Raw genomic sequence first — 25,041 nt, 5'->3', positions numbered from 1 at the left:
AATTGTGAACATCGTCGGGTGCCCCGTGCATGGTTGGATGTCGCAAGGTTAATTTGCTGGGCACTCCCTCGCAACTAGCTGGGCGGCTAGCGCCACCTTCTTTTGTGTCTGGTGGGCGGAAGGCCAAACGCTTCATCAGCTGGCAGGCCATCACCCTTGCACCATCTTTATCGGCCCTGACTTGCCATCATATGATGGCCTTTCACCCGCGGCCATTCCGACAAGGGATGCCGTGGGGGTTTGGTGGCACGTATGAGGGTCGGCTGGAGCCTGGAGGCCGGCCCCGAAGCCAACCTTCCGTGCCGGGTTAAGGTTCGCCACATGTACCCTTTTTATGTGGCCGCGAGGGGCCGCGCATGTGGCCGATGTGTTTGCATTGCTGTTGGACAGGCAGAGCAAGGCACTGTAAACCTAATCCAGCAACAGTTCACCGGCTTGCAAATTTCAAGGCACAAGCTCATGTTGCTGTTCACGCGCTCCTGCACTGGGTCCTACCGTACTGGGCGCTTTCCTTGAACCCCTCCGCACGCATTCCTCCCTGAGGCCCTGACCCCTCGCTGTCTGCGCTTTGCTTCGATTAGTCAGCTACACGCAAAGTAGGGGTCACCCCTGCGCAAAATCACTTAACTACGGGTCCCTGAAGCGTGCCCTGATGAGGGGGCGTATTGTGCGGTTGGCTCTGCTGTGGCATCGCGACTGCTAGATAGGCACCGGTTTGGCTATGTGCCTGTGGAAACCGACCCCGGCTATGTCCGGGCGATGAGGTTGTTCGGCCTCAGACTGTGGAGGGGCTCAGCCCCTTTTCCCGTGACCGGGGAACACACGGGAACACTTGTCATAACGGCCGGCTAGCCGCCGTCTTTTGTCTGGGGCACATGGCGGTTTGGGTGCTCCAAACCTGGACCAACAAAATCTAGCCCCAGACATTAGGCCCCGGGAGGAATGTCCAGAAAACGGCCCAAATGGCCGATTGATGTCTGGAAACAGGAGCCCTGAATTCAGGGGGGGGGGGGTAGAAAGCTCAGGTTCTTACCCCATGCTCAGAATTACAGAGCTTTAGGAGAGCATTCTGCACGTACTTTTAGTTTTTTAAAGGGGTTGTCTTTTGTCTGGTGAGGAAGTTCTTGGGGGGTCGGTCCTCGTCCCTAGGGGTCCGTCGGGCTTCGGGAGCCCATCCTGGCGGATTTCGGGAAGCGCCCCACAAGCAGAACTAGGGGCCAAACGCAGCAGTGCGAGGCTCATATGTGCACGTTATGACGTAATAAGCACAAACAAAGCGTGGGAGGGCTAAGTTGCGCGTCCGGGCGTGGACATGTCGGGACATGTCTCCACATTCAACACATGCGCACTGACACAGCTGGGCTCTGAAGCGCTGGTGCGCATGAGTTCACGTCTAACAAGGCTGCCGATGCACATTGTCCATTCGTCACGCGGCAGAGAGTTGAGCGCGGGGTGGTCTGGGTCGAGTGGGTTTCCATGGATAGGATCCCGCCTGTGACCGAAGTCTCAGAACAGGACCGCTGAAGGCACAGCGTGATAGTGATGCTCGTCAGGAGGAGTCGATTGGCACCACATTGATATAGTTAGAGGGGGGTTTAACCCCTAAACAACAAGGTTATGTCCGTCGGGGGGTCGGTCGTCCCCTCAAGGGGGGGCCCGGGGGATTTCGGGGCATGGGGTCTGGCACTTTGTTTCCTACCCCCCCCCCCCTGCTGAATTCATCACAAATGGCCTGGCCTTCAAGTGTAGGGAAACGCGATGAAGCAATAGCAGGTGACGACGTGACGTACCTCTCCTGTATTGGATTCAGGATGCGAGCAAAAGCTTCACTCAAGCCCTTGACGCCGCAGCGTGTGTGTGCGTGTGCGTGAGCCACCCCAACTTCTGCACCGACGCTAGCCACGCTGAGCCACGCGCCCCCTTCCACCTGACGGCTGCTGCCGCACAAGCCTGCTCCAACATGGCGCTCAACGGGAAGGTCCATGTCAGTAAGGACGTCCTCATACGGTCTTGCCATGTATAAGATACTAAGTGACGTCAGCACATTCCCCCTTGGCTGCCGGGGGTGGTGGTTGTAGATACCAGCCCAAACTAAACCCCGGGGGGGGGGCGATGATCCCCTTCAAGCACGCGAAAAGCAGGCTGAGCCCACACCGCCCTCCGAGGCCAAAGGTTTCGATATCCCGGAGACAAGAACGGTGGTTTTCCCTCGCAAGGGGAAAGTGGGCCGAGCCCACGCCGCAAGCGTCTACCTCATCTCCCAGACATAGCTGGGGTCGGTTCGTACAGGCACGGCCCACCATGTGTCCAGTCGCGTCCCGCTGCCAAGCACAAAGGAGCACAAGCACAGCCATCAAGGAACTAAACAGCAGGAAATCTAGCCACAACACTCCTCACTGCTGCGGCCTACCACGTACTGTGCTGTGCTATGCTTGCCAGCAAAGACCGCTCACCAGACACCGGCCAGCCTCAACCTGCGCGCCGGCGCCGCTTCTTGGGCGACGCCGCGCTGTCCTCCTCCACGCGGCCTTGCTCGCCCTCTCCGCTACGCACTCTGCAACTGCTGGGCCCAGGCCGCTGCTGCTGGTGGGGCCAGGCCCTTCACCACCACCGCCGTCGCCACCGCCGCGGCGCAGGGCCGCAAGCCGCGCCCTACCAAGGAGCATCTCAGCGCGTGCCGCATGTTCATCACAGAGTTCGCGTCGCGGCCCTGCAGTACAACGTTCAACCAGACGGCACCTGAGCCTGTCTGATACCTGACCCAAGCGCTCTCTGTTTGGAAGGCCCTGGATGCGGCTAACCTATATCTGCATCCTGTCGCAGCTGCAGACACTGCTGCCCCCAGTCGTAACAATGAATCAGCCGGTCAATGCACTACTGCTACACTATTCTACCGCAACTGCCGAAGCAGCCCGTCCACAATACGGTGTATGTCCGAAAGAGCTGGCGCACGTTCGCATACCGGCGACACGGGGGTACCGCCACGTGCACCACTATGCACTGCGGTTTAACCTGTTCCCCCCGTCTCAATAGTGTTGTGCATGCGGGTATGGCGGCGGTGCTTGCGAGTATGGAGGCGGCTGGTAGAGTGGTGGCACTGGCGCTGGAGGCTGAGGTCCCTGTGGACCGGTCGGCCCTCCATACCGCTGCCGTTTGAGTGCGGCGCCATCAGGCGGCCCAAAGCCGCCTCCACCACCTCCATAACCTCCACTACCGCCCCTGTAGCCGCCGCCACCGCTCCCATAGCCGGTGCTGCCGGTCCCATAGCCCCCACCGCCACTGCTCCCACGTGGCATGGCTTCTAATGGCAGGACGCCCCCATCCCTTTCCGGCTCCAGACTGCCATCTCGCCCTCGCTTCCCGAATGCGGCGGAAGACCCAGATCCCTGGGGCCCGTCGGCGTGTCCGCGACCCAAACCAAATCCCGGGCGATCCCGCAGCTGCTGTTGCTGGGCGTGACGGCCTGCCTCTGCACTCTCGTGCACCGGCGGTGGCAGCGCAGCACGCGGAGGCGCCGATGGCAGCTGCCGCGGCCCTTGCCCCGAGGCCGACGGAAGGCTTGATTGACCCCCGTTCAGCTCAACACGCAGCTGGGCAATTTCCGCCAGCTTGCGCGCCATCTCCTCCTTGGCGGTGTTGAAGAGCACCGATATGTTCCGCAGCAGCGTGTCGCGCTCCGCCGTCAGGTCTGAAACCTGTTTCATAGGACATGAGTGCTTGAGGCTCAGCCCTACACATGATATTCAAACCCAGTTTGACTCTTCACCATGTACGGCCCCGCCGCGGGCATTGCTCAACTTGCACCACACCTGGTAGTGCGGTGAACCCGCTCACCTGCTTGTCCCGGGCATTCAGCTTCTTTCTTAAGCTGGTGGCTTCTGCTGTCTTCTCCCTAAGCAGCTCCTCCAACTGTGGACACCGCCGGGGGGGAGCGGCCTTAGAATGCGGGCGCCAGCAGCCCCAGTTGAACCTACCACAGCACCAGACCAGCACCCCCAAAGTCTGCAACTCACCTCGTTGACTTTATGCTGCAGATAAGTGTCCGCGGATGCAGCCTGAGCAGAGCCCGCAAATAGACCCTCATACAGCCCCGTGTCCGGATCTGTCGGCAGTGGCAAAGGGCAGTGTAAGGGCAGTGTGTAATTGGTGTTGAGTCTGGCACGGTCTGGTCCGAGGCTGGGGCGGGCCGGGAGGTAGGCCCAGTTGGCGGGAACGCGCGTGCCCCCCCCCCCATTATCACCTTGGCCTTGACCGCCAGTGCTCGCCACACCTCCATATACCTCATCTGCCATGAGTTATCACTAGCGCAGCGCCAAGCCCTGGAGGCCGGAGCGTATTTCCCCCAGCTTGCCGGCTACCGAGCTAAACTGTATGCATGTAATGATGCTATGGTGTGTACTGTGAGGGATCTGTTTGGACGATTAGTTGGTCGACAGAGACCAACATTGCCGTGATTGCCCAATGAAAGTTTCGGTTCGACACGGGCACACGCTGTTTGCCGGCTGTAGACTACTAATAATCACCTGCAAACTGTCAAACGTTACATAGTCGTGCGAGTTTACGCCGGAGCTGTTTTAAAGCCCTATTCGACCTTGAACCTCGAGGCTTCTTGAGTTGCTCTTGAAATCGGATGTATATCGAGTAAAGAATACCCTAGCATGGCTCGCCCAGCGGGTGAGCCACAGTGCTAGAAGAATTATATTGCTTCCAAACGCTGAAGCTGGGCACGCGTGTTTGCAGGGAACCCGGAGCTCAACAGCTTTGTGGCGGACGCGCTTTTAAAGAAGGGAAGCTCTTATGACGAGTAAGCAGGCGCGGGGGAAGCCGAGAAATCTTGTGTAGCTCCTAATGGCCTAAGCGGGCGCAGTTGTACATACCAGCAATTATAATTGCCCTGTTATCTGTTCATGGCTCTGCAATTTGGATTCACCTGGCGCCGCCGTTTAAATCGCACAAGCTTCCTTTATCAACTCGCTGTGAACCACGCCGCTGTCTACCGTTGGTGTGCAGGTTAAAGGGACTACTAGCGGAATGCAGAAAGCGCGCGGAGCTCGACCCGGCCGATGACGAGGCGGTGTTGCAGCTCAGCACGCTCATCGCCTCGGTCACCGCGAACGTATCTGCCATTCGGGAGGGGAAACATCAGGCGCTGGTATCGGACATTCTGGGCATCCGCGTGTGGAGCGCAGCGCCGGTGAGGCGGGCTCAGGGCTGCGCCCGTGGATAAGGTAGCAAGAGTTGGGTTGGCCAGTGACGCGCGCCGTGCCCAATGCACACCGCGTGGACACGGCGATTGAGTACTGTGCACGCTGACTACGCACGTTTTACCCTTTTGCTGCAGATGGTGCTGACGGCAGTTCTGGAGTTTACACGCAACCTGGTCGTGGCGAATGCAGCGTTCTCTCACACATGTTTCCAGCTCCTGGTCTACAGCTTCACGCCCCCTCCAGCTCCACCGAACCCCAACGACCCATCACAGGACCCGGACGGTCCGTGGCGACCTGCAGAGCAGGCCGTCGCCGTTCACTTCTCGCTGCTATCAGTCCTCGGCCGCGTGCTAGGTCTCGTGCCCACGGCGTCCACCAACATCCTCCCGTTGATTGTGTCCCAGATGCCGCACAAGGTGCGGGACCGCAACACGCAGTGCCTGTACCTGAGCGCGCTCTTCCGCATCGCCGAGGACCGCAGCGGCGCACCTATCCGGGAGGCGCTGCTGACGGCGGTGGTGGAACACCTGCTGTCGCTGGACGTGGAGATCAAGTGGGAGGACATTGTGGACGTGCCCACAGGTGGGTGCACTGCGACAATGCACTGCGACAATGCAAGCCGGTCAGCGCGGTGGCGAAGGCGTTCGCCAGCGCCCGTGTGAAGGGCAAAAGAACGAGTGCATGACCATGTCCACTAGCGGTTTGTAGATGGCAGCAACACACGACATGATACCTTGGCAAGCACGGAGGCGCCCAGCCAAGGTAGCGCTTCCATCGCGAACATGTGAAACATCAAAGAAAGTCGTGAATGTGTTCAACAAGTCGCATTTGGGCCTGGAGCACACATGTGCTTGTATGCGTCCTTCGGGCCAGCCGGCACACGGAGCAATTCACGCAGCGTGTCGGCACGCTGGCTGGTTTGGCGGTCATGGGCCGTCAAACACCCGAGCCATGCATATGACCAAACGCCCAGCACGACCAGATGGGTCAAGGGCTTGGAAATACGCTGATTGCAGGACGAGCTACTTGGCACGGAGCCCATGCTGTGCCGTGCTGCTGCCTGGGCTGATCAGGACAATTGAGTGTTTGCGGAAACGTGCTGGCATATTTCTGAAGCACTCACCCGCGCTCACCTGCGGAAGAAAGCAGTGTTAAGCTGGTGGGCCTGGATGCAAACCGGTATGGGAGGCAGTGACGGATGCATTGCGACTTCGTATTCCACTGCTACATGCGAACTAGTTGGCGACGTACAGACGGGCGCAGCCATGAATGCGGCGGTTGCGAGCGCTTACGCCCTCTGCGAGCGCAGCAGACTTGAGTGCACCTGTCCAGCATGCGTGTGTACGCGCTCCTGCTGTCCCAACACGAGCGTTTGGAACTTTGGTTATCACGGTGGCACTCCGTTCCACGCGCTTGTTCCCCCGCCTGTGGCTTGCCAGGTCCTCACCAGCGTCCTCACAAAGCCCCACGCTGCCCCCTTACGCAGGCGAGGAGGAGGAGGAGGAGGCTGAGGAGGAGGTGGTAGCGGAGGACATCTTCGAGCTGGAGGGCATGCTGGCCAGCGAGCTGGACATCAACGCAGGGCCGGAGGAGCTGGCGCAGCGCTCAGCGGTGCTGGCCATGCGGCGACACGGCCCCACACCAGACAGCCGGGGTGGCTGGGAGGGCGCGCTGCCAGGGTCGCAAGGCCAGGCGCAGAAGCAACAGCAGCAACAGTCGCAGCCCAGCACGCGGCCGCCGGTGGATGAGATGGCCAACAAGCTGGACAGCATGATGGAGCTGGCGTTTGAGCACCTGGGGAAGCGCATTGCGGCAGGTGCGGAGCACAGGCAATCGGCGGGGGTTGTTGCGACCGCAGTGCGGGTGGCTAGGCCGTCGTGGGACGGCGCAAACGTCCCAAGCAATCGCGCGTAAAGCTGATGCGTCCTCGCTCTGGCCCTTAAAACACAGGTGAACTGCGGCAGCTGTGGGACACGCTGCTGTCGGCCTTCGAGCGGTCCATCCTCAACACGCACCGCTCCAAATTCACGCAGTTCCTCATCTTCTACACCTGCTTGTCCAACCCTAGCCATTGCTCGCCCAGCTTCTTGCGGCTGCTCGTGTCGCGGTTGCGGGATACGCGGCAGCCGCCCATCACGCGCGCTGCGTGCTCCGCCTACCTGGCGTCTTTCCTCGCGCGTGCGGCTTTCCTACCGGAGTCGCTGGTGGTGAAGACGCTGCAGGACCTGGCAGCCTTCTGCCAGGACTACTGCAACAACCAGGGGGTGGCAGCGGGAACGGGGCCTGGGCCGGTGTCGCGCGCCGCGTCCACATGCGGGCTTCCCGACACCAGTCCCTTCGCCGGGTTGGCTCACGAGGACACGGCCTCGCAGACGCAGCGGCACCAGGTATTCTACGCCACGGCGCAGGCGGTGCTGTACGTGCTGTGCTACCACATGCAGCCGCTGGTGGGGTCGCTGCACGCCGGCGGCAAGACCCCGAGCGCGGACGGGACGGCGCCAGCGCATGGCAGCACGGAACGGCGGCAGCTGGCGGAGACGGTGGTGGCGCTGGTGCGCGGGCCGGTGTGGCAGGTGCTCAACCACCGCCTGCAGCCACTGGGCGTCTGCCTGCCGTCGGTGGCAGCTGAGTTCGTGCACCAGGCCACGTCGCTGGGCATTGTGGATTGCCGGCCGCTGCTGTCCCAGGTGGAGCCGGCCACACGCTCGCAGCGGCCCCTGGAGATGTTCTTCCCGTTCGACCCCTACCTCCTGCGCCGCTCCAGCCGCTTCCTGCAGTTAAAGGTCAGCTACGTACGGTGGCGGCACGGGCATCCCCAGGCGGCGGCGGGGACGGGCACGGAGGTCAGTGACGACGACGAGGACGGCGTGCACGCGGACAGCGACGGTAAGTAATCGTACGACGGTCTTGCTTTTGCAGGCGCCACACAATTGAGGGCATGTAGGAAGTGATACGGCAGCTTAATTGTTTCGTGTTGGGGGCGGCAGAGTGGTGTATGGAACGGACGCGGCTTCCGGCTGACGTGTGCGTTGCCCTGTGCGTCCACCCGTTCTGTGCGTTACCACGTTCTCCCTGCGTTCCACAGACGGCAACGAGGACGAGGAGCAGCCCAGCAGCACCAGCGACGAGGAGGGCGACGAGGGAGACAGCGATGACGAGGACGAGTCGCTAGCAGGGCAGTCGCTACCGTCAGACGCGGTCCTGCACGACCCCACGCATCGGCTGCACGGGGGGCGGCATCCGCCCAAGCACCACCACGGCAACGGGCACGCGCACCCGGCGGCGCGGGGCATGCACGGTAGTCACGGAGGCGGGCGTGGGCGGGGCAGCATGGTCATGGGTACCTCGTACATGTCGTACGCATCTGCGTCGGAAACCACTAGCCACGGTGACGGTGGGATGTCACCGTACGGCATGTCGCCGTACGAGGGCGGCAACCTGCTGGTGGAGAACCCCATGGGCACGTCACCCGGGACGTGCCCCATGAGCCTGGGGACACCGCTGGCCACGCACTACATGAACTCGGTTCCCATGCGCATTGCGCGGCGGTAATGCGGCAGGCAGGCGGTTGGGCAGTTAGGCTCCGTATGGGAAATAGATGCAGGAGTACACTACGCAGTGAGAGGTAGGCAGAGTTTTGGTCTTATGCTGTTTAATCGGCCATTCTTGCTGGTACGCAGCGATGAGAGCTTGCTGGCGCGCAGCGATGAGGGTTTACGCTTTCAGGCATGCAATGACTCGCGCTAGTGATGCTTAGACTCGTACTGTCCGAGCCAAAGAAAGGCAAGCGATTTTCAAGAGTGTTGAGGCCGGGGATTCCCTGGTGTTGGTTAATTTCTGGCTGTAGCTGGATAGCTTGATAGCTCGACGTGGCTTGACGCATGGCGGGCCGTGCCTGTACGAATCGACCCCGGCTATGTCCGGGAACTTGCGGCCTCAGACTGGAGGCGTGGCGTGGGCTCAGCCCACGTTTCCCTTGCGATGGAAAACCACCTTTCTTGCATACCTTGCCAGTTTAAGTTAGCGAAAGCGCGGGTGTGGTTGCTTTACTACGGTATCAAAGGACACGCGGTAGTATTGAGGCTAGCCGAAGCAAGAGCAGGCGCGTGCGCCATGTTTTCGAGTGGTTGCGAATTGAACAAATGCGAGGCAGGTGTGAAGTGCATTGCATCTTTTTGTTGGCAGAGTGTGAACGCGGGATTAATGGGCGTGATGAAGCTCCAAGGGTGCAATGACGCCATGCAGCTGCGCCTCTTCAGTGTCTGTGGGGCATTGTGGACGTCCGCAGGTAGGCGCTGTGCAAGCTGTGAGGTCGCAGGGCAAGGGGCAGGTCCCAGCAGTGCGCGGCTCAATCCCGACGGTGTTTGAAGACTCCTTTCTGCCACGTAGCTTTAGCTTCCCCCACCGCTCTTGCCACTCTCTCCAACCCCGCAGCTCAACTTAGCGCTTGCATAGTCGCATGCCATTCGAAGCGCGCACATGTAGCTACGGCCAGACAACCACGGTGGCACGGTCTCACAGCTGTGGCCTCATAAGTCCGCAGTCAGCTCATTCAACTTCTTGCCGCCGTGCGTGAGGTTGCACCAGCGGGCGTGAGGTTGCCCGCCCGTGCGTGAGGTTGCACCAGCGGGCGAGAATGCTGCCAGTACTGTCCGTGTCGCGTGGAACCCGTCGATGAAGCAGAGTATGGCATTCATGCACATAACCACACCGCGGCCACACCTGGTGCTACCGCGGCAGGACTTGGGAAGATGAATGGTTTGCCCGGACCGGTCGGGGAATGAACCAGAAGTCAGGGCTTGCATCTTCCAGGGGTAGGCCACTGCAGCTGGCGAGAAGGGCCCTAACCACCTTTTCACCCACGGCATCCAAGGGCCCAAAATGCCTAGTTTTCTGCCTTTTGGGGGCTCCCCCGTACGTGGGGCTCCCCCCTGGGAAGGGGCACTTGGCGAGATTTGGGGACCGGATGCAGCCCCACGCAGCAAGAATGCAACCCCGGAAATGTCCATTGTTTCTCGCCGAGGGCTTGCATTGGGTCCCGTTTCTTGCCGCGCCCCGAAGATGTAAGCTCTGCCAGACGTGCAATACGGTACAGCAGCACAACAGCCGGTAAGGCAGCGGGCGCACTGCGCGCGACCAAGCCTGGCCTTGCCCGTCCTCATGTACTGGCATCTCCACACGCTTGTCGCCACACGGCAGTCACGTCGCAGTACCTATCCGTATCCCCGCTGCGATGAGCCAGCGCACGGGCCATGGAGGTATTAGTGCAGTAAAACTGGAGAACGCGACGGGTTTACGGTAATGGACGCGCCGCCCTGGTCACGCCATGTTTCGCTGACGCGCAGCTTGAGATGCAGTCCGCTCCGGCCAGCACCATAGGGCGCCATACAAACACCAAGACGCCACACCTGTGACCATATGGCGGCTGTCCAAGCTGCGCGGCACAACCAGGCGGCGTTGGTGTTGAGCAGTGAGCACCAACCCATGGCACCAACCCTATACTGGGTGTCATGGCCATCCCCATCCCATCGCCTTCGCAGCAGATAATGCAACGGTATAGACGCAGCCATGATCTGAATGCAGCATACCGTATCTTGCACACACGAGTAGTTCGCTCAGCCACGACAAAAGCACTGCGGTTTCTCAACAGGTGCATCCGCGCCAGCAGACCATGCCCGTTCTCCGTGTCTATGGCACCTGAAACACCTCTGTAGAGTCAAATGACATTGTCCGTAACCTAGTCAGCCGAGCACAAAACACCTCCACATAGTCCTGAAAGTGTCAGATCCATTGCCTCCCACGGCAAGCTCCCCGTTCTATCCGCCTACGCTAAGCACGTGACTTCGGACTAACATGCTTGCCCAAGCCAAGCAACAACAACTACCCCCCCTACGCCCACACTTCCTTTGTCGCGTCATGCGTCCGATGGTTAATGCAGCTACCTTGTTGTCTTCTGCACAACATCACCGCCGCGTCCGCCCGCTGCCCGTGCGCTACACCACGTACTAAATCTCGGGCAGGCAGATTGCTTATGCGCCCACGGTTACCAGCTCGAACTCCAGTAGCGACATGTTGTTGGTTGTCTGCAGGTCAGGTCAGGTCAGGTCAGGTCAGGCGCATTGTTAAATCCCCGTGTGCACTGATTGTTGCCGTGACACGCTGAGACCTGAGATAGGTTGAGCGAACATGCCTTAGGCCCCCACGTCCATGAACTACGTAAGCTATCTGCACAGGCTGGACTTGGCGGGCCGCAGCCCTCCCAGCGACTGCCGCCAGGTCTTCTGACGAACCCCAGCACCCAATCTGGCCCTATACCCCCGTCATGGCTCAAGGTCCACGCGACGCCCATGCGTCCCTCTTCGCATCATTCCCGCAGCTGCCGAGTTGAGAGCAGCCACAGGTGCGGAACGCCAAGCGCTGCTGCTTCAGCGTCAAGGTTGGAGCTAGAAGGTGTGAGGCGCCCGCCTTGGCGTGCCGCGTCAGGCACACGCGACAGCGTGTCCCTCGACACCCCTGCCGATCGTCATCCTTCCCTCCCCAAAACATTCCTTATTATGTGAAGTATCACAAGCAATCGCCCGCCCCAACTCACGTTCACAGGTTCGGACAGATCGCCACCGGCCTGGACCGTTCCTGCCGCGTCGACTGCGAGCCGCATCGACCCGCGAAACATCTCCACCTTTGCGCCTTTAAGCGTGATCGTAGCGCCCTTAACCGCGACATCGGCTGCACGCAGGTAAAATGTTCAAAGCAACGGGCGTATGGCTCACTGCGTGTCCCAAAACCCACACCCAGCTTTACGTTGGACTTACCCTGCTCGTTGCGGGCCACAAACACGACGACGCCCGTGCTATCGGCCACCAGGCACTCCGCGACCTTAATCGAGGGCGCCTTTGGCCCGCGAGCGCGGGTCATCACCGTCGTCGCCTCAAGAACCTGTGCGCAAGATACTTGAGTATCTGTCTTGTATTTACGGTGGCTGTTGCACGCACCTTGACGGTCAGCGTCAGGTTCTTCGCGTCGGGGCGCAACGAGACAACAGTGCTCGACATTCTTACAAATTACGCAATCGGACCAGAAAGGTTGGTGTGTTATGCAGCCTTTGAACATTGTGCGGAAGTAAAACAACTCGGTCTCATGCATGGGGTTCGACACGCCTTGACCCCAGGCCTCCGCACTTGTCCCCTTCCCCCGCCTCTCACAACCGTGGGCGTCCCTCCTTCCTTAGTCCCGCTTCAAAACGTATTTTACGCTGCGTGCGGGCAAAGCCTTTCTCCGCCTGAAACAGCCCTTTTAGACATGTGCAAAATACATTGTATCGCCACCATCACAACAGCGGCGGCTCTCGGCGGCCTCAGCAGCGGACGGCGGTTACCGTCCGTTTGAGGTAACATGTCAGCTCTCAGTGCTGTCTGCTGACCGCTTTCACTGCTTGCAAGCGACAACAACCTCCGCTACCATCTGCATTCGCATTCGCATTTACGCATTTCAATGACACAACAGGTGGAGGCTGCTGGTGGCCTGCATCTTGCTCAATCGAACCGCTAGGCAGCAGGTGTGGGTCAGATGCCGCGTGAAGTCTGGGTGCACATGCGGTACCTGCAGTAAACCAGTCGCCTTATTCTGCTTGCCCCGCGTGCTGACGGTGCTGTGTTACCCAGGTTCGCGGGGTGCTGGGGCCCCTGTGGCGCGCCTACCCAACACCCCAGGCCATGGCGGCAGCTGATGAAGCTGACCTGAGGGCCATACTGCGCCCGCTGGGGCTACATAACACGACAGGCAGGGGTCGGGATTGGTCAGGGGACCTTGGGGAAGTGTTGTGAACGCCCTGAACTAACACGTACTTTGGTACTTCTGCTTGCTGACTGTGCGCAGGCGCGCCGTTAAACTGAAGCGCTTCAGCCATGATTTCATCACCATGCAGGTGGGTACCATGATAGGCACCCATGCGAAGGCACGTGCCTCAGTGGTATCTTGGTTAGATGTGAATCCTGAAGAAGCCAACGTCACGATAAGCGGTTCGCCTGAAGACGCTCCTCGCGCTTCCCCAAAATCAACTGCCACAGACCTACTCCATCTCGTCATGCCAACTCTGATGCCGATTAGCAGCCCTGGGCCCCGACATCGACATTATGGTTCCAGGCTACCCGCTGGTCGCACAAGCGCAAGTCCTACGCACCCCTGGACCGCTCCAAGCCCTACGCCATCTCGCAGTCCCCCATACCGCCCAGGCTGATTCCTGACTCCCCCATACTACCCAGGCTGATTCCTGACTTCTGATTTCTGACTCCGGCAACCGCATGATTCCCTCTTTGTCAGGGCACAAGACACAGACATGCCTTCTCAATACTGTTGTTACGAGGCATTGTTGGGCCCCTGGGTGCCGTGGGCGAGAACGTGGCCAGGGCCCTTCTCGCCGGTGGCGGCGGCCTACCCCTGGAAGATACAAGCCCTGGGTTAACAGAGATAAACTGTCTACCGTGTACATACCACTCTGTCTTCACGAGTTACACATAACACTGGTTCTGCCCCGCCTGCTGCAACACACAGTACGCCAGGACCCACAGCACATTGCCCTGCATGCGCAGGGCAGCCACAATTCAAACTCATCTTGCACTAGCCCACTTCTTGCTTAGAGCAATGCTCCATTGTTCGCCATCAGCGGCTCCCGCAAACAAATGAACACAGTAGGAGAGGCAAATGGAAAGAAGCTGTAACCTCACGACACACGCATCTATAGGCAGCGGGCCAACCGCTGCACCAATCTCCGCCGCTGTGCGTCGCCCTTCCAACTGGTCACGGGGGGCCCTGCGCCCTGCATCTTCTTCAAAAGCGCCGTGCTAGCTCTAGTCCCACCAGCCTCATTCGCGGCGCATTCGTTGTCACCACCGTGCAGCGACGTGTCATGTCTCATGTGGGTCAGAGGCATGCGAATAGCCGAGAGCCAACCTCGCTGCATTGCCACGACACTCTCCAACCACCACCTGGGAGTCCACGCTGTCACCAACCCCATGCCCACTCATAACTCCGCGCAATAAGCTGACACGTTGCCAGCTTATGGCTTGCCCATGGCCAGGGTGAGCTCCGCCTCGACCACCAGGTCCGCGCCCACATAGCCGGTGGCCGCCACCTTGACGATGCCAAAGCGCTTGTTGTACTTGGTTACCTCAGCACGCATCATCTACAGGAAGGGGATTCGCAGGGCTTGAGTGACCCCGCGGTACATGCAGTACGTAGCAAGCCCACAGCGGGCGCGGCGACCGCAATTGTCCGCGCCGAGAGTTGTTCAGCGCAGCACCAGCAGTCCGCAACACAGCCATCTCTCGGCCTGCCATAAAAACCCATGCCTGTCCCGCTCCCGCCCGCCTCCGCACCCCGATCGAGGTAAGGAAACATTAATCCACTGCGCAGTACCCACCAGCACATCGCCGGGCACCACGGGCTTGCGGAAGCGGCAGCCCTCAATGCCGCCGAAGAAGAACAGCCCCTTAGCGGCGGTGTCCTCAGGGTCGAGCATCACCAGGCCCGCCAGCTGGGCCATAGCCTCTACTTGAAGCACGCCTGCGAGAGGAAATTCGGGAATCATGTGTAAGGCGAAGGGACACGGGCTGCGGCATGGCTGCGGATGTGGCATCGCTGCTGCTGTCAGTGCAGGGTTAGCCAGGGTTAGCGCAGCACACGGGGCTCAATTCAAGTAGGCTGACAGCGCTGTAGCATCTGTACAGCTAGTTGCGTGCGCACCGCCATGGCCCAGACGAGTCGCTGCTGATGCCAAGAAGTCACTCACCAGGCATGATAGGGCGCTCGGGGAAGTGGCCTGGGAAGAAGTTGTCGTTAATGGTGACACACTTGTAGCCCACAGCGTACTTCTCCTTCTCCCACTCAACCACGCGGTCAACCAGCAGGAAGGGGTACCTGCAGCATACGGTGGGAGCTGCTGCATTGAAACGCAATGTGAATGCGACATTACAAGGAGGGACGGGCCGACCGAGCAGGGGCGCCCCGAACCGCCCGAACCTGTCGTGTGTACACGGGCAGGCTTCGAGCCCCACACCCCGTCACTCCCCGCATGAAATGAAGGCTCCCACAGCATACCCGTGCCCATTGCATCTGCATCGCAATCGCTGCTCGCAGTCGCTGCTCGCGTTCTGCATTTGGTAACGCCAACAATGACACATTCCTCCCACCCACCGGTGAGGCAGGGTTTGCATGATCTGGTTAATGTCACGCAAGGCCTTGAAGTTGGGGCCAGTCTTCTCAGTGCCAAGTGCCTTGGGAGTCTCCGGGGCGGCGTCGGCACGCACGATGGCCAGCTTGCGCACCGGGCGAACAGCAACGCAACGGGGTACAGCTGCCGGGCGGCTGGGACCAGCAACGCGACTAGACTGCATCGTGCGAGACGCGAGAGCCATTCTGCAACACAACGCTTTCAGGAATCAGCAAGCAAGTACAAGTTTAGGGTCCAAGGATTGTCTTTATTTGTACAGTTTTGAGTTCTATCAATTAAAGGACTGGCTGGGTTGTCTGTGTCAATGGATTAACTTGCGCTGGATGGCGACGGGGCTGCCCGCCCCCCTACTTGGGGCTTACCTTGTGGGCCCACCTGCCCTCGGGAGATTCATCACGCAGGGAAATGGCCCCCCGATACCTGACTCAAGCAATTGTCCTCACATATGTGCCTGGTATGAGCATGAGCATGGCCCTGCATGGCCTCTACCTCGCTGTATCAGTTGTTACCCTGGCGCACGCCCTAGCGTTATGGGAGCCGGAGTGGCCAAGGCAAGCCGAGGCCAGTGGACCTCTATAGGAAAGAGGGTACACAATTATATGCGCATGCGCCGCCACGCTTCCTCGGAGGTCATTTACGGTACGGAATCGGCCCAACGCTAGCGGAACTATGCCCCTAAGGCTAGCCGCTACCGTATCGTGCCTGGTCAGCTGCTGCCACATCAAATGAGGAATCGAGCATCGACACGCCAGGAGTCTGTATGTGGGCGCCAGCTCAGGGTGTGGACAGGATAGGCAAGGAAGAACCATGGGCGCGACTGACGGCATTTGAAATGACTCGGCCACAATGCGCCCGGTCACGGCAGCGCACTGCTACAGGTGTCCGCGGCACTACATATTGCTGTATCCAGACATTGTCCATGGGATCGCAGCGTCATCTTCGTGTAATTACGATGCACGGGGTGGCGGTCGTGGTGGTGTGTGTGTGTGTGTGGGGGGGGGGGGTGCAGGTTGCCTTACCACGGCCGCCTGACCGCCTGACCGCCCCACTCGTTGACCACCCCACCCCTGACCCACAAGTTGACGTTCGCGGCGCGCATCGCCTCGCAGGGCGGGTTGACTATCGCGCCAACGGGCGATGAGTTCGGTTGACGTGGCCTCGCATGGTCGCAATGTGTTTACAGCACTGGGCTTACATGTATAGTCGTGGCACTCTAAAAGCTGTAAATCAGTAACATACAATGCCTCAACGCTGCGGGGTGCCCCATTTGTATTCTGAATGGGCTTGAGCGCCGTCCGGCTTCAAGTAGGCAAAGTCCTGTTAGCTTATGGTGTTCCGTATAGGCTAAATAGCTTATTATCCAGTTCTCCGGCATTCTGCGACCTTCGCTCCGGGAATCTACTGAATCGCGGGAAAGCACTCGCTGAGCTTGCAGAGGGCCGCAGCATGGCTAGGTGGGTGTTGTGCAAAGCAAAGCGTGCTTGGAGGGGGCGATCTGGGACAGAGCCCCAACCCTGGCTGGGTTCCTGAACCCTTGAGCACGCGGCCGTCTGGCCTCAGAGACCATCATGTGACGGCATAACTCCTGCTTTCTTTCACTGCTCCCCTGGCCTGCGCCCACAGCTCCGTTGGTCGGTTTGGGTCCGACCCAGCGTACCAGGCCGCACTGGAAGCAGCTGCCCGGAGTTCAGTCCTGGCCGCAACCACAAGCCTGGGCTCGCTGTCCCTTGCGCCGCCTGCGGCTTCTAGTAGCAGCAGTGCTGCTCCTCAGGCTCAGTCCCTGGCCCCCAAACCGCTGCCTGCTGGGGCAGCTGCGGCGGCGCCCAGCAGCACAGCATCCATGTCAACCTCAGCTGGTGCTGAGGGACGCGCGGGTGTGGCCAAGAAGCCCTCTGCGCCTGAGCATGCGCAGGCAGCCGGCGTGAAAGCCACGGGGAGACGCCACAATGAGCCCAAGAGTGCAGCGGATGTACCTGCAGGTGCCAGTAAGGATAAGGGCGCGCCAGCAAGAAGCGGGCCTGCTGGCGGTGAAGCAGCAGCCGCCGCAGGCGGCAGCAACGGAGCTGGAGCTAAGGGCAAGGCGGCGGTGGCCAAGGAGGCTATGCCGGGGAGATACCCGGTGAGTAGGAACTGCTGGGACTAGCGTCAGTCGCAGGCGTACGGCAAGGGCCTGCTGCATAGCCGGCTTTTTGCGGCTGCGCATGCGGCGCGATAGCTCTGGTGGGTCCATGATTTCATGATTGGGACAGATCTTCCCTGCCCTGGCTATCGCCGCCCTGCCCCTTAGGAGCACCTGGACCAGGCAGAGTTGCAGCGGGGCTTCAAGAGCGGGCAGATCTTCCGCGGCAAGATAAGGGTCAACGCCGGAGACCGGCGGGAGGTGCGCCCATGGTTACCGTGCATTGTGTGTCGCGTCAGGGGGGGTATCTGGGTTTCATGGAGTTGCAGTTGTTGTACGGCTGTCGTTGCCTCTTGTTCCGAACGCGTGGTTCTGAAGCAGCATGATTTGCATTTCCGTGCCCTCTCCACTTACCCGCTTCAACCGCCACATTGCATCCCTGTTACGGCACTGCTCCCGCACTCCTGCAGGCATACTTCACCATCCCGGGCCTTCCACACGACGTGCTGCTGCGCGGCGACGCCTGTCAGAACCGCTCTGTTGAGGGCGACGAGGTGGCTGTGGCGCTGCAGCCGCTGGCCGCCTGGTTCACAGTCAACAAGCTGGCAGCGCAGCTTCCGGTCGGCGCCAGCGTAAGCAGGCAGTCGGGGGTTAGGATGGGCCGGTCGTGCATAGGACCGACGGCTGAGGATGGGGAGAGGGGGGAAGGACGGGAGGGCGGTACCTGCGTTTGAAGGTGTGGGCATGCGGTCTTGCAAGCGCATGTGTCTACAACAATATCATACGCCTTCGCGCTGGGCTAGGTGTTGAACCCAAGATAAAAAACATGCCCGATTGCCTCCTCACTCCTATAACCCCCTCACGCATCTGCTGCCTGCAGTCCAACGACGCGGTGTTGGCTGCGCTCAGAAGCTGCGGCGCCGACGTGTCTGACGACTCGCCCTGGCAGCGTTGCGGCAATGCCGACGAAGTCAAGGCGCTGGTCACGAAGCTGTCGGTGGCGCGGCCGGAGCTGCGAATCACAGGTGCGTGTGTCCCATGCATGGCTGTGATCGGGGCACGGGCGAAATGTGCCGGCCCTCAGTGCTGTGATTGTGCTACAAGCCCCCCATTCGGCATTCAGCAGCGCACAACAACTAAGCGCACCTGCCATGCGGTCGCACACCGCACCTGCCACCTACTTTGCACAACCTCCCCTCGGTTCCTACCTCGCCATTCCCAGCTACCTCATCCTCCCTCTCCCCGTCCCAGGCAAAGTGGTGGCCATCCTAACCCCGTCGCCCAAGCGCGAGCACGTGGTCGGGCTGCTGCAGCTGGGCGCGTCCGCGCCCGGCGTGGCGGCGCTGTCGGCGCAGCCGCTACCGGCGGCGGTGGCGGCGCTGCAGGCGGCGGGGTCGTCCAGCGGCTCCGCCTCCACGGTGCCCTCCTCCGCCGTGCCCACCTGCTACCTGATGCCTCTGGACCCACGGCTACCGCGCTGCGTGGTGCGCCCCAGCGAGCTCAAGAACCTTCCCACGGCGCTGCTGGAGGAGCTGGTGGCGGGGCCGGACAAGGCGGAGAACAGGTGGGGCTGGGGTGGCGCGTGGTTGGAGTGGCGTGAGGGCGCTGGAAAGAGTGCTGGTGCATTCTTATAAGGGGGATGCGAGCTTGCTCCAGCCATCCGTAGGTCTAGGCATGCATACGGTAGCCTGGATGCAAGAAGGAGAGGCCTGCAGTCGTTTCGCCCTCGTTTAGTACCGCTTCCTTTCTGACTACCGCCTGGTTGCACATTACCGCAGGACGCTGATGTCGGCGCGCATTGCGGAGTGGAGCTCATCGCACACCCAGCCCGCGGTGACGCTGAGAGCCAGTCTGGGCCAGGTGGGTGGCGTGCGTGCTGGGGTTACCGATACCAGTCGTTTCGTTCGGGGCTTACCTACCTCCCGTGACATGCCCGCGCCCCTCCACTCCCGCCCGCCTGTGCGACTCACCCCCAGGCCGGCGAGATCGAGAGTGAGACCGCTGCGCTGCTGGAGATGGAGGGCATCCGCAGCGGCGACTTCGAGCCGGACGTGCTGGCCTGCCTGCCGCCCACGCCGTGGCGCATCACGGAGCAGGACATCGCCGCGCGCCGGGACTACAGGTGGGCGGATGGTGGTTGGGGTATGGATGTGTGTGTGTGTGTGTGTGTGTGCGCGCGCGCGCGCGCGTGTGCGTGCGTGCGTGCGTGCGTGCGTGCGTGCGTGCGTGCGTGCGTGCGTGCGTGCGTGCGTGCGTGCGTGCGTGCGTGCGTGCGTGCGTGCGTGCGTGCGTGCGTGCGTGCGTGCGTGCGTGCGTGTGTGTGTGTGTGTGTGTGTGTGTGTGTGTAACGGTGGGTGGAGCCATGGGACCTGTGGCGATGTGTTGCATCATGGGCATGTCGCGTGAACGAGGTAGGGGATCGATACTGTTCCTGGTTAGTGCGCATTTTGCACCCTCGACTCCACCAAGAACTCCGTCCCACGCTCCAGCCCACATGCCCGCTGACTGTGTCCTCTTGTCGCTATCTCCCTACCTCCGCAAACTCACATGCCGTTTCCTGCTCTTTGCCCTCCTGCCTTCCCCCAGGTCCACGCGCATATTCTCCATTGACCCACCCACCGCCAAGGACCTGGACGACGCGCTGTCCATCAGCCCGCTGCCGGGCGGCGGCTGGCGGGTGGGCGTGCACATCGCCGACGTCGCGCACTTCATCCCGCCATTCAGGTGCGGCGCGGTGCGGTGCGGCGAGTAGAGCTGGTAGAGCCAGTACGGTGGATGGCGGATTGGTGGGTGAGGACCCGGGCAGGGCAGGCGTTCACAGGTGCTGCACCATCTTGAAGGCAGTGCGAAGACGTGGTGTGTGAATGATCCTGAAGTATGAAAGCGTGCACCTCTCCCATCCACATAGTGCGCTGGACGTGGAGGCTGGCAAGCGCGCCACCAGCACCTACCTGGTGCAGCGGGTCATCCCCATGCTGCCGCCGCTGCTGTGCGAGGAGCTTTGCTCGCTCAACCCGGGCGTGGAGCGATTCGCGTTTAGCGTGGAGTGGGAGCTGGACGCCAAGGGTGAGGAGGGGGCCTTGTTTTCACCAATCCAATTTAGCGACCGGGGCGGGGTAGCCGTCCATGCGAAGGCCCCTGTGAGAGGATGGCGGGTGTGCGGGCAAGTGGTGCGGAGCGAGCGGCAGCCAGGGTTGCGGCAGGGCTAAAGAAGGGCTTTGGAGGGGAAACCCCACGGGGAAATCCAAACTGGGTGCAAGCAGTACGTGCTGCTTTGCACGTGGCATGGGCGCGAAAACCAAGAGTACAAACCGCAAACGGTAGCAGAGATGGAGAACCGTATGCACTAATACCTACTCGACCCCTCCTCATTTCTGACCTCCTCCTTCTCCCGCCACCTCAGGCGCCATCAAGTCCACCTGGTTCGGCCGCAGCGTGATCCGCTCCTGCGCCAAGCTGAGCTACCCGCTGGTACAGGCCATGATCGAGGGCCGCTTCGACCCCGCCACGTGCCCCGTGCAGCTGCATGGCGGAGCCACTTGGGACGAGGTGCGAGGGGGCCAGGGCCGCATGGGGCTGGCGGGCTCGGGGTCCATGCGCACGTCCAGGTACACATTTGGACTGCCTATGCTACTGTAGGCCACCCAGCGTGCCGCAACGTGTGCTCAGGCCCGCTGCCGTCGCGTGATTTATCAGTGGGTGGCTTGCCGCGGACCAGCCTGACCTCATACTTCTCGACCCCGGGCAGGTGGTGGGTGACAGTCTGGCGCTGTGGGGGCTGGCCAAGCAGATGCGCGCGGCTCGTTTCGCGGGTGGCGCGCTTCGTTTGGACGGCGTGCGGCTGTTCTACCAGCTGGATAAGGACGGCAACCCGCTGGCGGCGGCGCCGTACGTGCAGCAGGTACAGTGGCGGTGGTGGTGGCGGTGGCGGTGGCGGTGGCGGTGGCGGTGGCGGTGGTGGTGGTGGTGGTGGTGGTGGTGGTGGTGGTGGTGGTGGTGGTGGTGGTGGTGAGTTATGTGCCCGAGCCCAACGAAATAGGTCCCAATAGGCAAGGAATCGCAGCAGCAACAGCAGCAGCAGCAGCGAGGGAGCGACCAGGCGGCGACACAACGGCGACTGCAGAACACGCCCGGCAGAAGGCGCGGGGCGGGGTCCGTACATGTCCGCACGAGCAAGAAGCCGAGAAACCAAGTCAACAGCGCGCAGCAGCCGCTCGCTGCTTTACAAGCTCCTAAATTCGCGATCTGCTCACACCCTGAGCCCCGCAGGAGGCCAACCAGCTGGTGGAGGAGTTCATGCTGCTGGCCAACATGAGTGTGGCGGACTGCATCGCCGACACATTCAGGGACAGGGCCATGCTGCGGTGAGTGCGCTGTATGTGCGTGTAGCGCTTGTAAGCGTTTGCAAAAAAATGTTCTGCAAGCATGCCCCCTAGCCTGAATCACGCATGGCCTTCGTTCTTCTGATCGCCTGTCTTGACCTGTGTTGCACAACAAAATTGTTATCTCCTCATGCCGCCACGTCCCTTCCGTTCCTCTCCTTCTCGCAGCCGTCACCCTCCTCCTAACGCCACCAAGCTCAAGGTGCTGCAGGAGGTGGCGGCGGCCGCGGGGCTGCCCGTCGACGTCTCCTCCGCCGCGTCCATTCACAACGGACTCAACGAGCTGCGCCGCGCTGCCGCAGGGGCCCCCTCCGCTGCCCCCCAGCAACAGCAGCACGAGGAAGAGGGCGGTGACGACGACCGGGCGGTGGTGCGCAGCGGGCTGGCGGAGGCGGGCGTGCTGGGTGCGGACCTGGAGCGCAACCGGCGCACGGTAGAGCTGCTGGTGATGCTGGCGACCCGGCCCATGCAGCTGGCCGAGTACTTCTGTACCGGCCTGGTGGACGAGGAGGCGGCGTGGAGGTGAGGTGCCACCGGGACGTCGGGGTGGAGGGTTTGGGTTGGGAACGATTGAGCGCGGGCAGTGCCGGCCTATTCCCAATGTACCAGATGTGGCTTCTCGAGGGCTATCGATAGCCAGGCCCGCGCCTCGCGTGAATCAGGAGCTCTAGAAGCCTTCAGTTAGTGCCATGAATCCCTTTACGCAATTCCTCCAGATCATGGGGCTCAGGCGCAAACCGTTATCCCATTCGCTTACACATCCCTGCAAATGCGCCCACCACACTCCCTCACACGGCACCCCATCGTGCACCCGACCATGTCCCCACCCAGGCATTACGCGCTGGCTGTGCGCGCCTACACGCATTTCACGTCGCCCATCCGCCGTTACCCAGACCTGGTGGTGCACCGCCTGCTGGCAGCGGCGCTGGAGGTGCGCGCCGGCCGGCTGAGTGTGGAGGAGGCGGCGCAGCGGCACCGCCTGCTGGATACGCGGCTCGCAGGTGCGCGCATGCAGATGGCGTAAAGCGTGCTTGTGTCAGGAGGCAAAGCCACATGCGGTGGTTTCTAGGGGCAAACGGAGATGCGCCAGGAATGCACTAGCTAGCATCGAAGTAGATGGGCAAGCTGTGCGTCAACGAGCTCACACAACCTATCCCCATGTGCCTCGATTTCTCCCTACACTCCGCACTTGTACACGCCCTCCCGCCTCAAACCCTTCACCCTTTGCGTTCCCTAACTATACTTGCCTATCCTCGCTACCCAGGCATGGTTGCGGAGCACTGCAACGACCGGCGGCTGGCGGCCCGCAACGCACAGGACGGCTCGCTGAAGCTGTACCTGTGCGTGCTGCTGCGGCGCCAGCCGGTGGTGACCATGGGCACCGTGTCCTCGCTGGGCGGCGACCGCTACTTCGCACTGTACATCTCCGAGTTCGGGCACGAGGTGCGGCTGGAGCTGGACGAGGCGGGCGTGCTGCTGCAGGCCAACTTCAACCCAGGCACCAAGGTACTCACGCTCACGCGCGGCGAAGCAGCCGGCAAGGAGCAGGGCAGCTGCGAAGGCAGCAATGGCGGAAGCGGCGGCATGGGCCGCCAGCGGAAGGGCTTTGCCTCTGGCGGCGGTGGGCGCGGGCGCGGCGGAGGCAACGGGCATGGCGAAGGCGGACGGCAGCAGCAAGGCGGCGGGCAGGAGGCCAAGGAGGTGCCAGACCTCACCACCTGGGTGTCCTCGCTGGCGGCGCCGCCGCGCAATCCGCATCGGCTGAAGCCCGCGCGGCTGCCGCTGCACCTGAGCCTGTTCTCTGACCTGCCCGTGGTGCTCACGGCTGTGTCGGTGCCCGGCGAGCCGTCACAGCTGGTGGCGCGCATGTACCTGCCGGAGGCGGAGGAGGCGGCTGCGGCCATGGCAGCGGCAAAGGCGGCGGAGGCCGAGGCGGGGGCGGCCAAGCCTAAGATCGACCTGGAGACGGCCGTGTCGCAAGCGCAAATTGCTTGGGAGAATCAGCTGAACGACTGATAGAAATTCTCGCACGCCCTTCGGTTTTGTGGACCGGTGATGCAGGCAGACGTGTACGTGCATGTGTACGTGGCCTTGCATTGGCGTTAGGCGGAGGGGGCCAAACCGACAAGGGAAGGACAAGGCTGAAGGACTGAGGGTCCTTTCTTAGTTTGACATGGACATTACAGGAAGGGGAGCTGAGCCGAACCAAGCAGCTGCGGCAGCTTGCGATGCCAGCACGAGTGCCGCCGTCAGTGGCGGCGTGGCGGCGGGTGTAGCAGCGGATTGCACGATGTAGGATACTCCATATATGACGGCGCGCACGTGCTAAAGCGCTTCAATGCGGAATAGGTTGGGGATGGGCTTGATGAACAGGGTGTGCAGAAAGTAGTCCTAAGCTTTTCTGAACATGGGACGTTACACGTGGACGTTACAGGAGGGTGACCAGATAGGCAAAAACAGAGCAGGCAGCAAGCAGCAAGCAAAGCCGCACCTCAAAACACAGGAGGAGGAAGAACCAGCAACGCAACCACACATAACAGGAAGGGAAGCATTCCCCAGCGGCTGCACAGGCAGCCACTCAACCGCATCAGGCGGTTCCACCCGTACTTCTTTGTTTTTGACATGGGACATGTGTTACAGGGATGGAGGGGACCAGGCGGTAACCACAAGGCGGGCAGCAAGCAGTAAGCAGCAGGCAAAACCGCATCTCACAAACCGCAGGAGGAGAAAGAACCCGCAATGCAACCACACCCTCGCTGAGGGATTGGTGTGGTGTGCCCTCGCTGAGGGATTGGTGTGGTGGGGCAAGGCCCCCTTAGTGGCCGCATCACCCTGCGCAGCTCGCTGACCACCTCCCGAACCACATGCTCCGACGTCTGCTTAGCAGGCTCGCGGGACCAGTACGCACACCAGACGGCGTACAAGAAGGTTTTTTTGAGGAATCATCCTTACAAGGTTGAACAGGGGCAGACGCGCTGCCCCCCTGCTGCCTGAAGACAGCCTGGTCCCCGAGACCAGAACCCTGACACAGCAAGAAGAGAAGAAAAGAGAAGAAAGCAGAAAGCCAACACCTCGAAAGCGCCAACAACCACCCCCACCCATCCC

The 25,041-nt window shown here is 61.2% G+C and overlaps 5 protein-coding genes across 5 annotated transcripts; 2 read left to right on the top strand and 3 right to left on the bottom strand.

Annotated features, from left to right (window-relative positions):
* Window positions 1–1,878: 1,878 nt before the first annotated feature.
* Window positions 1,879–4,420, bottom strand: CHLRE_03g207918v5 (uncharacterized protein). Its single transcript, XM_043061544.1, has 4 exons — window positions 4,241–4,420; window positions 4,014–4,102; window positions 3,835–3,909; window positions 1,879–3,695 (listed from the first exon to the last, which is right to left on the bottom strand). Exons 1-4 carry the CDS (start codon window positions 4,290–4,292, stop codon window positions 3,027–3,029), a joined length of 885 nt encoding a protein of 294 aa, XP_042926442.1. The 5' UTR covers window positions 4,293–4,420; the 3' UTR covers window positions 1,879–3,026.
* A 110-nt stretch (window positions 4,421–4,530) lies between these two features.
* CHLRE_03g207950v5 (uncharacterized protein) lies at window positions 4,531–10,106 on the top strand. Its single transcript, XM_001693254.2, has 7 exons — window positions 4,531–4,674; window positions 4,741–4,804; window positions 5,011–5,194; window positions 5,342–5,789; window positions 6,694–7,023; window positions 7,158–8,093; window positions 8,293–10,106. Exons 1-7 carry the CDS (start codon window positions 4,659–4,661, stop codon window positions 8,757–8,759), a joined length of 2,445 nt encoding a protein of 814 aa, XP_001693306.2. The 5' UTR covers window positions 4,531–4,658; the 3' UTR covers window positions 8,760–10,106.
* Window positions 10,107–10,220: 114 nt separating this feature from the next.
* On the bottom strand, window positions 10,221–12,294 carry CHLRE_03g208000v5 (uncharacterized protein). Its single transcript, XM_001693113.2, has 4 exons — window positions 12,200–12,294; window positions 12,020–12,143; window positions 11,800–11,933; window positions 10,221–11,290 (listed from the first exon to the last, which is right to left on the bottom strand). The coding sequence occupies exons 1-4, from the start codon at window positions 12,257–12,259 to the stop codon at window positions 11,237–11,239; spliced, it is 372 nt and encodes a 123-aa protein (XP_001693165.1). The 5' UTR covers window positions 12,260–12,294; the 3' UTR covers window positions 10,221–11,236.
* Window positions 12,295–13,548: 1,254 nt separating this feature from the next.
* Window positions 13,549–15,704, bottom strand: CHLRE_03g208050v5 (uncharacterized protein). The gene is made up of 4 exons (XM_001693112.2): window positions 15,399–15,704; window positions 14,995–15,122; window positions 14,626–14,768; window positions 13,549–14,388 (listed from the first exon to the last, which is right to left on the bottom strand). The coding sequence occupies exons 1-4, from the start codon at window positions 15,596–15,598 to the stop codon at window positions 14,263–14,265; spliced, it is 597 nt and encodes a 198-aa protein (XP_001693164.2). The 5' UTR covers window positions 15,599–15,704; the 3' UTR covers window positions 13,549–14,262.
* A 936-nt stretch (window positions 15,705–16,640) lies between these two features.
* Window positions 16,641–24,466, top strand: CHLRE_03g208100v5 (uncharacterized protein). The gene is made up of 16 exons (XM_001693252.3): window positions 16,641–16,889; window positions 17,059–17,554; window positions 17,723–17,815; window positions 18,025–18,186; window positions 18,435–18,579; window positions 18,806–19,118; window positions 19,333–19,414; window positions 19,531–19,676; window positions 20,141–20,278; window positions 20,463–20,620; window positions 20,958–21,103; window positions 21,303–21,455; window positions 21,824–21,918; window positions 22,105–22,458; window positions 22,768–22,937; window positions 23,201–24,466. The coding sequence occupies exons 1-16, from the start codon at window positions 16,882–16,884 to the stop codon at window positions 23,950–23,952; spliced, it is 3,411 nt and encodes a 1,136-aa protein (XP_001693304.2). The 5' UTR covers window positions 16,641–16,881; the 3' UTR covers window positions 23,953–24,466.
* Window positions 24,467–25,041: the final 575 nt, after the last annotated feature.

Source organism: Chlamydomonas reinhardtii, chromosome 3 (assembly GCF_000002595.2).
Source record: "Chlamydomonas reinhardtii strain CC-503 cw92 mt+ chromosome 3, whole genome shotgun sequence".
Lineage (NCBI taxonomy): Eukaryota > Viridiplantae > Chlorophyta > Chlorophyceae > Chlamydomonadales > Chlamydomonadaceae > Chlamydomonas > Chlamydomonas reinhardtii.
Note: the sequence above shows the minus strand (reverse complement) of the source record. Positions and strands in the feature narration are given on the sequence as shown.

What these genes read in the sequence shown, in the direction of transcription:
- CHLRE_03g208050v5 (XM_001693112.2), bottom strand. Translation starts at nt 15,598, where the DNA reads ATGCAGTCTAGTCGCGTTGCTGGTCCCAGCCGCCCGGCAGCTGTACCC. An exon ending in CGAGCGCCCTATCATGCCTG is followed by an intron (nt 14,769 to 14,994) that starts GTGAGTGACTTC and finishes TTCCTCTCGCAG; the next exon opens with GCGTGCTTCAAGTAGAGGCT. An exon ending in TGGTGCCCGGCGATGTGCTG is followed by an intron (nt 14,389 to 14,625) that starts GTGGGTACTGCG and finishes CCCTTCCTGTAG; the next exon opens with ATGATGCGTGCTGAGGTAAC.
- CHLRE_03g208000v5 (XM_001693113.2), bottom strand. Translation starts at nt 12,259, where the DNA reads ATGTCGAGCACTGTTGTCTCGTTGCGCCCCGACGCGAAGAACCTGACG. An exon ending in ACCTGACGCTGACCGTCAAG is followed by an intron (nt 12,144 to 12,199) that starts GTGCGTGCAACA and finishes TCTTGCGCACAG; the next exon opens with GTTCTTGAGGCGACGACGGT. An exon ending in ATCTGTCCGAACCTGTGAAC is followed by an intron (nt 11,291 to 11,799) that starts GTGAGTTGGGGC and finishes CCTGACCTGCAG; the next exon opens with ACAACCAACAACATGTCGCT.
- CHLRE_03g207918v5 (XM_043061544.1), bottom strand. Translation starts at nt 4,292, where the DNA reads ATGGCAGATGAGGTATATGGAGGTGTGGCGAGCACTGGCGGTCAAGGC. An exon ending in CACTGGCGGTCAAGGCCAAG is followed by an intron (nt 4,103 to 4,240) that starts GTGATAATGGGG and finishes CACTGCCGACAG; the next exon opens with ATCCGGACACGGGGCTGTAT. An exon ending in TGCAGCATAAAGTCAACGAG is followed by an intron (nt 3,910 to 4,013) that starts GTGAGTTGCAGA and finishes CGGTGTCCACAG; the next exon opens with TTGGAGGAGCTGCTTAGGGA.
- CHLRE_03g207950v5 (XM_001693254.2), top strand. An exon ending in CATTGTGGACGTGCCCACAG is followed by an intron (nt 5,790 to 6,693) that starts GTGGGTGCACTG and finishes CCCCTTACGCAG; the next exon opens with GCGAGGAGGAGGAGGAGGAG. An exon ending in GGGGAAGCGCATTGCGGCAG is followed by an intron (nt 7,024 to 7,157) that starts GTGCGGAGCACA and finishes CTTAAAACACAG; the next exon opens with GTGAACTGCGGCAGCTGTGG.
- CHLRE_03g208100v5 (XM_001693252.3), top strand. An exon ending in TGAGAGCCAGTCTGGGCCAG is followed by an intron (nt 19,415 to 19,530) that starts GTGGGTGGCGTG and finishes ACTCACCCCCAG; the next exon opens with GCCGGCGAGATCGAGAGTGA. An exon ending in GACGAGGAGGCGGCGTGGAG is followed by an intron (nt 22,459 to 22,767) that starts GTGAGGTGCCAC and finishes GTCCCCACCCAG; the next exon opens with GCATTACGCGCTGGCTGTGC.